Raw genomic sequence first — 10,256 nt, forward strand, 5'->3', positions numbered from 1 at the left:
TCCTTATCAAGTTATTTAATTTTAACCTCAAATTAACATGCACCATAACTTATCGTTGTTTATTTAACTCAATTAGATGATTAAAGTGAGTTTGTTCCCAAAGTAAGTCCTAAATGTTTTGATCCCAGTAATCAGATTTTTAACTCTATTTTGGTCTCATAAAATATTTGTTTTTCTTACATACAGGTTTGTGTGTATAAATATCAGGGATTTGAACCCGGGACCTTCTTGATGCAAGGCATGTGCTACTGCTAATCATCTATACACATCTAACTGGATAAAAGCCAAACTTTCCTCCACACCGACCGCATCCTGTGCAGAAATCCTGCTATTATAGATTTTGGCCACCAGATGGCAGCAGAGAAAAAGTGAAATTAAAAACAGACGTCACCGTTCCCCCATGAAATGGGCCAAAACAAAACAGTCCAACACAAGTTAATGCTTTATTGAATATAAAAGTGACATAGATAAATAAAAGGCATGTTTGCTGGTTTTGCAAGCTAAGCAAAAAGACAGCTGGTCTGAGTTTTTCAGAACCTGCTGATCTACGAGGATTTCAACCCACAACCATCTCTCAGATTAGGAGAGAATGTTCTGAGAATGTTCTGAAAAAGAGAAAAGCTCTAGTGAGTAGCAGGTTATCGGATCAAGAGTAGTTATTGATGTCAAATGAGTTTCCCGGTCCAGAAAGTCTCAGGTTCAGCTGGTTGTTCAGTATTTGGCGTAAACATGAAGGCCTGGATCCGTTCTGCTTTGGTTCAGGCTGCTGGTGTTGGTCTAATGGTAGGGAGGAATATTTTCTTGGAACCAACTGAGCAGCACTGAAACTTTAAGGCCCATCTGAGTATTGTTGTGGACCATAATCAGTCCTTAATGGCCACAATGGACCCATCTTCTGATCTCCCAGGAGCATTATGGACTCTGTTCCAAAGCTCAGATCATCTCAGATTTCTTTCTGGACAGCTTGGCACGTATGCAAGGTCCACACGGCACTATAGTCAAACTACATAATTTCAGCAACAATGTTCATCATTGGGGCTTCTGCACAGTTCAAGTTTTACGCACCTTTGAAGCTTAATGGATGCTAATATCTGGAGCTGATGATCTGGAAGATTATCAGTTGATTTCGGTGTGGTGGAGAAGTGAAAGATCTGAAAGATACCAGCCCATAAGGACTGGTTACCCAAACTCCATATAGTCCAGTTTAGATAGTCGCCAAGGATTTCGTCACTGCTCACCACCTTCTTTCTTTTGCTTCCCTTTTCTTTAGCTGCTAAATATTTCTTTGTCCTCTGACTCCTTGTCCTCTTCTCCTAGATGTTGCTAAGACTCTGAGCAGTGGTAAGCGACTTCCTCCTTGCTCTCACTGACAGTTTCCTCAGCAGGGACTTTCTGAAAGTCCTACACATCAGGAAGTAGATCACAGGGTCGAGACAGACATTCATCGCCGACAAGAAGAGCGTTCCCTCCTTAATCTGGAAAAGCCAAAATTGGACATCTGAGCTGAAGCCTGAATGGCTGAACTGACTCAGAGTGAATGGCACACGGCAGACGTGGTATGGCACAAAGCAGATGAAGAACACCACCAGGATGCTGAAGATGCTGCGGTTGGACTTGCGGCAGATGTCGATGGTGTCGCGGCGCATGCGGCGGTACGTCTTGCACACCTGGCGAGCGATTGATGTGTAGCAGAAAGTCACAATAACAAGTGTCATCCAGAACAAGGACACGCTGATATAGCTTGAGACTTTGTGCCACTCCTTGCCTAGTGGTGTCTTCAAATCCACACATTTCCCAGACTGTTTTTCTTCAAGATTGCTTGTCAGTATGACATTGGGGGCACAGCACAGGAAGAGCAGGCTCCATGTGAGGACCGCCAGAACCCGGGCAAAAGTGGCCCTCTGTATATGCTGTAGCACAGACACAACACAGAATCTGGACCTGGAAGAAGGGATGGTGGAGGAGGAAGGGGAGAGGCAAACAACCTTGACGTAGCGCTCAAGGCTGATGAAGCCGATGAAGAGGATTCCAACATACATGGAGAAGTAGAAGAGTACGGCTGTGTAGCGACACCTGATGACATCGAGGTCGAAACTCTCATAACCCAAGTAATCAACCACCTTGAAGGGGAAGGAGAGCAGCATGAGCAGGTCAGCCACCACCATGTTTTTCAGGTAGACCACCAGACCAGAGTCTGCTGGGACTCTGAAGAAGATCCAGGCGGCCACAACATTTAGACACAGGCCCAGAACGAAGATGGCGATGTAGAAAGGGGGAAGGACCTGCTTGGTGAAGATGCTGTGAACATTGGACTGGTTGTTGGTGTTAGACGAATTAAGGGTCTCCATTCCTGGCAACAAAAAAGACAAGATGGCTTTAATAAATGGTAACTGGTTAATGGCCTATACTTGTATAGAGTGTTATCAAGTCCAGAGGATCTCAACTACATTCATTCACCCATTTACACGCTGATGATGACAGGCTGCTGGACTGTAGCAACAGCTGCCCTGGGCCAGTTTTATGAAATACATTCTGTTTATGCTAATTTACATGTATATCCATAGTAATACCACATATCCATGTAAAATCAAGAGCTGTTCATCAAGTGAGAGTGAATTTCTCCAAGGTCATTTCTTTGGTTGCCAGTGATAAATACGGCATTTCAGAGTTTTACTAGTGTTACATGTCACTAAGTTGGACACCAAGTCAAGACATTTCCACAGTTTTCATCCAACTCCAACCTCAGATCATCTGGTCTTTAAGTCAACAGATTACACTTTTCAAGCCTGTATCACTTTTTTTACATTTTACCAAAGGTTTTATTCCTGCCCTCAGCTTGTGATGCAGATCTAAGATCATCTTCTGTCTTTTCCATCCTCAATGCAGGAAGGTTTCTTCCAATTTTCACACTTGAACACCTGTTTGAACACTTGCTTCAACTGTTTGGACCAACGGGATCTTTAGTAACATCTTGTCTTGTTCATCTTTTTTCAGTTGACAATCTTACTATTTATGCACATCAGCTTAAAGTCTTGCTATTCTAATGTTTCTGCCACTTTATTACATTTCAGCAGTTTTTCTGCTGTTGAGTTAAAATCTTTACCAGTTTTTGTCGCATAAACATTAATCTGTAATTTGTCTTAACCTGAAGCTACAGCTGGTTGGGTCTCACTTCAGAATCCTCCATATTGGTAAGATCAGTCAAAACAAAGCTAACAGTTGAGCGTTGTCAGCAGCGTTCTGCACAACATTTTATACTTTTGAACTCGAGTGTTGACACTGTCTTCAACTTGTCAAAAGTTTTAACTGAAAGTTTTACTCTGTAGGAAATTTGGAGATTGTTTTGCTTTTTTTATTACATTTCAGAAAGTTACAGGAGTTGATTTCAAATATCTCATCAGTTTTCAGTAAACAGACTCAACTTCGTATTTTTGTTTTCCTAAAGCCAGACAGACGTTTGGCTGATTGACTGAGTTTGAGGGATCATCGCCCCCTGCAGGCAGTCAGCTCCTACAGGAGAAACGGGCGGTTAAATCATCTCAGTGGTTCTGGATCCGTCTGGGCCGGCACCAGAATCCAGCCATAAAAGCCTCCCATCGGCAGGTTAAATCAGTTGCACTGTGACACGGTTTGCAGATCATCCTCCAGATGTTCTGCGCATGTAAACAACTAAATCTGTGCAGCTGCTTCCTCCCGATCTTCTCCTTTTAAGTCCAGCAGCCTTCAGCGCCGCGCTCTGTTTGCTCTGAACCACGTCTGCAAATAACGAGCATCTTTGACTCCTGGTTGCAACTTCCTGTTCCGATTGATCCCGATCCAACGGCACTCCTTCATCCACTCCTGTGAAAACAGGATGGAGGACGGAGGCCTTCCTGTCCTCGCTCGGTTATTTTAGGGTTAAATCCTGACTGCTGTTTGTCTAAAGATTATTTTTCTGCTGTTTGTAAAAACATGACAGCATAAACGGCTTCACATCAATAATAACACTAACGAATGCAGCAACGTCTCTCAGTATTTTTCATTAGTATAATATTGCTGCCTCTCAGAGCAAACGCCTCTTCTCTTTCCTGCAGCTCAGTTTCACAATCACTGAACAAGATTAGCAGAAACAGAGAGGTGACAAAGATAGGAAGCATAAAAATACATTTCATCATGCTCATATTTTTGCTCTCTCTCATTCTGGTGAAGGCTATAAATACTACTTGAAGATCCAAGTTGTTCCTGTCAGTGAAAATAAAAACGTTGCAGCAGGACTGAAGCCATAATTAACGTCTATGTTTACAATTTCTCTGAGTTTCTCCTGTAAACAAAGCTGAGAGCAACTAAAAATGAGGTCAGAAACTGATTTTCTTAGACGGATTGTGGATGTTTTACTGCAGTTTCATCACCACAAACACAAATACAGCAGAACTCTGACAGGTATTCGTGCGACAGGCTGAGTCATTGTAACGTCCTCAGGGCTTCACACTCGTTATCTGACGCAGTGTTGATGTTTTCAGAAGATTCCTGTCGACCAGTTTTACAAACATCAGCTGAATTAATGCAAAACGCAGATTTTTAACCAGGATGTCATTATTTAAATGACAATCCTTCTCTACCTCATGAATTAACTGAGAGTGTAACATTTCTGGTTAAATCTCACAAGCTGCACTCAGACCTGTAAACAGAACAGAACCGTCTGGAAGCTGAAGAAGACAAAAAGCAACGAATCGGTTTGTGGATCAGGCACGGCGGAGGCAGAGTGATGATCTGGGCTGTTTCTGGCTAAGCTGAAGCTCACTTAGCTTCTTGTTTTAATATTTACAATAAAAATGTAAAAAATATAAGAAATAAAATTAAACAATAATTAAAATGTTAAAAATTAAATGTAAAAAATATAAATAAATATAAGACAAAGGGTTTTAAAATCCATTTCAGATTTTTAAAATAATTAAAAATAAAAAATAAGATGTAACTAATGAAAAATAACCAACATAAAAAAGAAAAATAATAATAATACTAACCTTTTAAAAATGATTTTATTGAGTCAGTTTGTTTCCTGGTCAGTTTCTAAGTTATATTTGAACATCAGATGAACTTTGATCTGCAGTTGTCTCATGATGCTCTCATATAATGATGGACAGATTTACAGGAAAAGCAGAACCAGAACCAGAACCAGAGTTTGAAACTGAAGCTGGAAACAGCCTGAACTTCGCTCAGCGATGAGCTTCAGTGTGAAACGGAGCCACATAAATAACCTAAAGTGAAACTTTTTCTAGCTCGGTTCCTTTGGCTCTGATCCACTTCTGCACAGAAACACTGGCTCCATCAACCACTCAAATTATTTTTATACTTTTATCCAGAAAGCAAAGCGAGTTCCAGTGAAGCAGAGAGCAGCAGGCTGAGACTGGAGCGTCGCCTGAATATTGGCTTTATTCCTCTGTCAGGAGATAACATGGAAAAACATCAAGACCAAAGTCTGAACTTGGATTATGGAGTTCAGGTCTAAAGCCCAGAGCATAACCCCTCCACCACCGTGCCTGATGTCAGGGAGGAAGTGCTGATCTGACGTGTTTCTCTTTTCCAAATACAGAAACATGAATTATTGACAAACGGATCAATTTGTCCAGAGGAGATTCCAGAAGTCCTGCCGCAATCATTTTTAGTTATTATTTTATTATAAATCTAATTTCTGTTGTTGGTTTTATTCGTTTATTTTTGATTCATCTATTTTATTTATTTAAATAATTTTTAATTATTTTCTATTTCAGGTTTTTAATTAATTAATTGATTTATTATTTGCTTATTTTATATCAATGTATTCTAGTTTTTTTTCTTATTTGTATTTTTATTTTTTGCTCTTTTTTTCTTGCCATCCTGTCATGAACTTTAACCTTTAGCGTGTAGCTGGAGCGTCAGGCGGCTGAAAACGTTTAACCTTCAGCAAAACGTTAGCTCCGCTGTTAGCGTGTTGTTCCCTGTTAGTGTGTTCCCTGTTAGCATGTTCCCTGTTAGCGTGTTGTTCCCTGTTAGTGTGTTCCCTGTTAGCATGTTCCCTGTTAGCGTGTTCCCTGTTAGCATGTTCCCTGTTAGCGTGTTCCCTGTTAGCGTGTTCCCTGTTAGCATGTTCCTTGTTAGCGTGTTCCCTGTTAGCATGTTCCCTGTTAGCGTGTTCCCTGTTAGCGTGTTCCCTGTTAGTGTGTTCCCTGTTAGCGTGTTCCCTGTTAGCATGTTCCCTGTTAGCATGTTCCCTGTTAGCGTGTTCCCTGTTAGCGTGTTCCCTGTTAGCATGTTCCTTGTTAGCGTGTTCCCTGTTAGCATGTTCCCTGTTAGCGTGTTCCCTGTTAGCGTGTTCCCTGTTAGCGTGTTCCCTGTTAGCGTGTTCCCTGTTAGTGTGTTCCCTGTTAGCGTGTTCCCTGTTAGCATGTTCCCTGTTAGCATGTTCCCTGTTAGCGTGTTCCCTGTTAGCGTGTTCCCTCCCCCGGTTTATTCTCCAGTGGTGCAGAAACATTCTCCCAGTTCCGTTGCTGCTTCTCCAGACTGAACGGAAAATGACAGAAATTTAAAACTTTCAAATCTTTCTCATAAAAATAGCAAAACAATCCCCAGTGTAAAAAGATGTTACTACATTTCATTCTTCCTGTCTACAGCTGTTCTACCTTTCCAAAACAACTGTGTTTGTGTTTCTGAAAAGTGTGGCCAGGTCATCCTTTCTGGAGTTTCCTGTTTCCAATGCATTGTGGGAAGACGCAGCATGTGTGATTTTCCTGTGGTTTGGTCATCTGAGCTTCATGCAAACCAGAGTCATCCTCACCAGCCTTCATCAGATGCTTTTTATCCGGATGACTCTGACTGCTGTCAGGCGCTCAGGTAACTGCCAGGCAGCTCCTGCCCCCTTCTGTTCTGGCCCCAGGTGGACATGTGGGGTTAACTACGCCTGAGTGGCTCTGGCAGAACGCGAGACTCAAAAAGCGTCGCTGAGCTTGAAAGGCCAGAGAAGGAGAAGTGATCAGCGGCCGGCATGTCGCCGCTGTGATCAGGTTTCCTGGAGAAAGTCGAACCATGTAATTATAGCTCTGACTTCCACTTATGAAAAACTGAAACCACAGCTTTGCATTGTGATCATAGAGCAGCTCAACGTTCTAACGGTGAGGAAAACAAACCCACCAGGAATACGGCAGGTTATGATTCACATCAGGATGCAGAGAAGGCTTTCATTACATTTGTTTTTATTATTTCTTATCTTATTTTACCCTGTAGAGTTTAAATAAATCAGGCATTTTATTAATAACTCAGTATTAAACTTTTATCCAATCTTTTGGATTCTTTTCAACCTTTGGCTCCTCATTTGATTCAAAATTTGTCTCTTTTTTGTCACAAATTGACTTTTATTTTGTTTTACTTTATTTAATCTGTTCACATTTAAGAGAAAACTAACATTTGGAGCAATCTCTAGAATCAGCCTGACGATGTGACGAAACACAAAGTTATGAAATGCGATAAGAAGCGTTATCAGTTTCAGAAGCAGATGAATCAGAGAAACGCAGAAAGTTCTGGACTTTTCTACCAGATCACATTCAGTCTGATTAAATATTCCAACCTGCTCTGAGTGAATCCTCATTATTTCAGCTTTTAGAGCTGATTTGATCTGATCTCTGCTGGATCAGAGTTTTTCATCCATCTGGGACGTTGTAATCAGAAACAAAGCGAGTCGAGGCATGAAAGTGTCAGATGTGTGGTGTGAGTCTCCATCTGATGTCCTGCATGTGTGCGCTCACCTTCAGCAGAGCCAGCTGTGTGGCAGCCGTCCGTGCAGATGTGGCCTGTTCCTGCAGTCTGAGCTCCTCCTTGTGAACCGAGTCATATGAGGGCAGATGAGCTGCACTGGAGATAAACTTCCTGTGTGACGTTGCTTCCTCTGGTCATCCTCACGACTTCTCTCCGCTAATGACTCTACAAACCACATCACTGTGGCAAACACTGCATGCCCATATTACTGCTGTAGCGATGATTTCATGCAGACGTGTGCACACACGCTCACACCTAAAGGGTGTTTACACAGAAACCAGGGAACCAAACGGTGAGGATTTGGGCCGTCGGAGGAAGAGCGAACGAGGAATTCAGAAGCTTTTCAGTTGAATTCATGTTTGAAACATGAGGTGGAACAAAACGTTCGGTTTAAATCCAACAATAAATCAAATAGAAAACCAAGGAAGACGATGTGTGAACTCTGAACAACGATCTGCTGCAGTGAGCCTCTTAAACTGTTGTGCAACATCCAGCGTTGTGCAAGCCACTGAATTTATGCAAATATTTCAAAATAAATGACATTTTATAGCAGAAGGAGGAAGCTGCAGATTCACCTGCCCTTCAGCCTACAGGAGGAGAACTGGGAGAACTGGGAGAACTGGGGGTGATGGCGTGCTCTGCTGGGTCTGCCACGGCTGCTGCTTAAAATTCAAGCCAAACCAGCAACATGGAATCACAAATCAGGGTTTGATCTGGTTCCTAACAAACCGACTTCCTGTCTGTACTGATGAAGTGGGGGCTTGTCCGGGATCGCCAGATGCTTCTGACCTGCTTTCCACACATCCAGTTGTATATTTCTTTTCATCTTAATAAAGTCTAAAAACTGCACATTTTACTTAACTGTCTGGATTCAATCAATGACTGGATGACAAAGATGTATCCAACTAATGAAGAGAAAACTCAAGTAATCATCTTTGCACCATAAAAAATAACAGCAAAGATACAGCAGATGCTCGAGTCTCTGGCTGAATCCTTGTTCAGAAACCAAAGTTTCAGGAAAAATCACGTTAAATCTCTGGTTTGTTCCTGTTTATACCGTCTGAGGAATATTTCCAATGCTTTGGACGCCCTTCCTCCAACTCTTCCTTTAAGACGTAAAACACCAGTAGGCCGGATCACCAACCGCCCAGGACAATACAGATTCGGCCTGCTGGTCCGCAGCCTGGACATGAGCCAAACCAGTTGGAGACCGGTTTGGCTCATGTCTGAATCGGCCGCAAAGCGAGAAAGAAGGCAGGAAAACAGTTTGAAACACTTTCTAAACCTGCACATTAGCTTTTTGGTTCCAAGAAACTCACAGGAAATTGAAGTGAAATGTCAAAGAAGCTCTAGATTTTATCACCTCCTGCTCAACTGAGCGATCAGAGTTTAATAAAATCAGAGAGCAGCTGGTAGCCAGGAGGTTCTGGGTTCAAATCCCGGCCTGCTTGGGGTTTGTGCTTTCCCACGTACCGGTTTTCTCTCCGGGTATTTCGGCTTCCCTCCACAGTGTGTCTGTTTGTCCTGCGAAGGACCAGGCATATGTCCAGGGCGGACTCCGCCTCTCACCCAGAGACCAACGAGCAAGGCACCAGCAACCACTGCAACCCGGCAAGGACAAACAGCTGACTTAAGATTCAACAGAGAAGAGTTCAGACCTGAGGGCGCTCTCAGCCTGAGAGCGCTGCAGTCGTTCTGACGGAATGTGAAGGCTGAGAAGGCTGTGAATGATGTGAAGGCTGTGAATGATGTGAAGGCTGAGAAGGCTGTGACTGCTGTCCTAAAGTCATTTTTCTCGTCTCAGCAGATAACAGGAAGGGATTCAGATTGATTGTTTTCAGTTCTTCCCTCCCTTCGTTTTCTCTCTCTCACTTTAACCACCGAGAGTAAAAATATCCGCCGTCCTATTTCCATAAACTCAGGATAAATTAGAGGGTTTTTTAGTGCATCAATACATAAATGTTCACCTCAGAAAACATTTTAAATATTTCAGTTTGACCAGCATTAGGATCAGCTGAGATAAATATGTGATCATTTTATAATAAATTATGTCCAAGTATAAAGAATAACCCTTAAATCTAAAATAAGACCTTGATTAAAACATTTATTATCAAATCCTGATTGAGTTTACAGAAATGCAGCATATTAAATATAATATATATAACAAAGCAAACCATAGAAGGACATTACTGTTTGTTTCATGTTGTTGTCAAGGTAATTTCTTTATTAATTTGCTGTATTTTTAGCTTAATTACATTTTAGTTTGTTTATTTACTAAATGGTATATTTTATTCTAATGTTTTTTAATATATATTTTTCAGATGCTGACTTTTCTCTCTTGGTTTCCTTGTTGTTGGTGTGACTGACATGTTGCTGTTTGGTGGTTTGGTTTGACCCTGAAACGTTTCCGTTTCTTTTTTTGTCACATGTATGACATGTGACAAACACAGCCTTCACATCATTCTCAGCCTTCTCAGCCTTCACATTCC

General features: G+C 41.8%; 1 protein-coding gene across 2 annotated transcripts; it reads right to left on the bottom strand.

Moving 5' to 3' along the window:
• Positions 1-426: 426 nt before the first annotated feature.
• LOC114161749 (P2Y purinoceptor 14-like) lies at positions 427-8,248 on the bottom strand. Of its 2 annotated transcripts, none has more exons than XM_028045318.1 (2): positions 7,758-8,248; positions 427-2,350 (listed from the first exon to the last, which is right to left on the bottom strand). In XM_028045318.1, the coding sequence occupies exon 2, from the start codon at positions 2,346-2,348 to the stop codon at positions 1,314-1,316; it is 1,035 nt and encodes a 344-aa protein (XP_027901119.1). In that variant the 5' UTR covers positions 2,349-2,350; positions 7,758-8,248; the 3' UTR covers positions 427-1,313. The 2 variants fall into 2 exon arrangements, with proteins under 2 accessions (XP_027901119.1, XP_027901120.1); XM_028045319.1 differs by lacking the exon at positions 7,758-8,248 and adding an exon at positions 7,580-7,751.
• Positions 8,249-10,256: the final 2,008 nt, after the last annotated feature.

Source organism: Xiphophorus couchianus, chromosome 18 (genome assembly GCF_001444195.1).
Source record: "Xiphophorus couchianus chromosome 18, X_couchianus-1.0, whole genome shotgun sequence".
Taxonomy (NCBI): domain Eukaryota; kingdom Metazoa; phylum Chordata; class Actinopteri; order Cyprinodontiformes; family Poeciliidae; genus Xiphophorus; species Xiphophorus couchianus.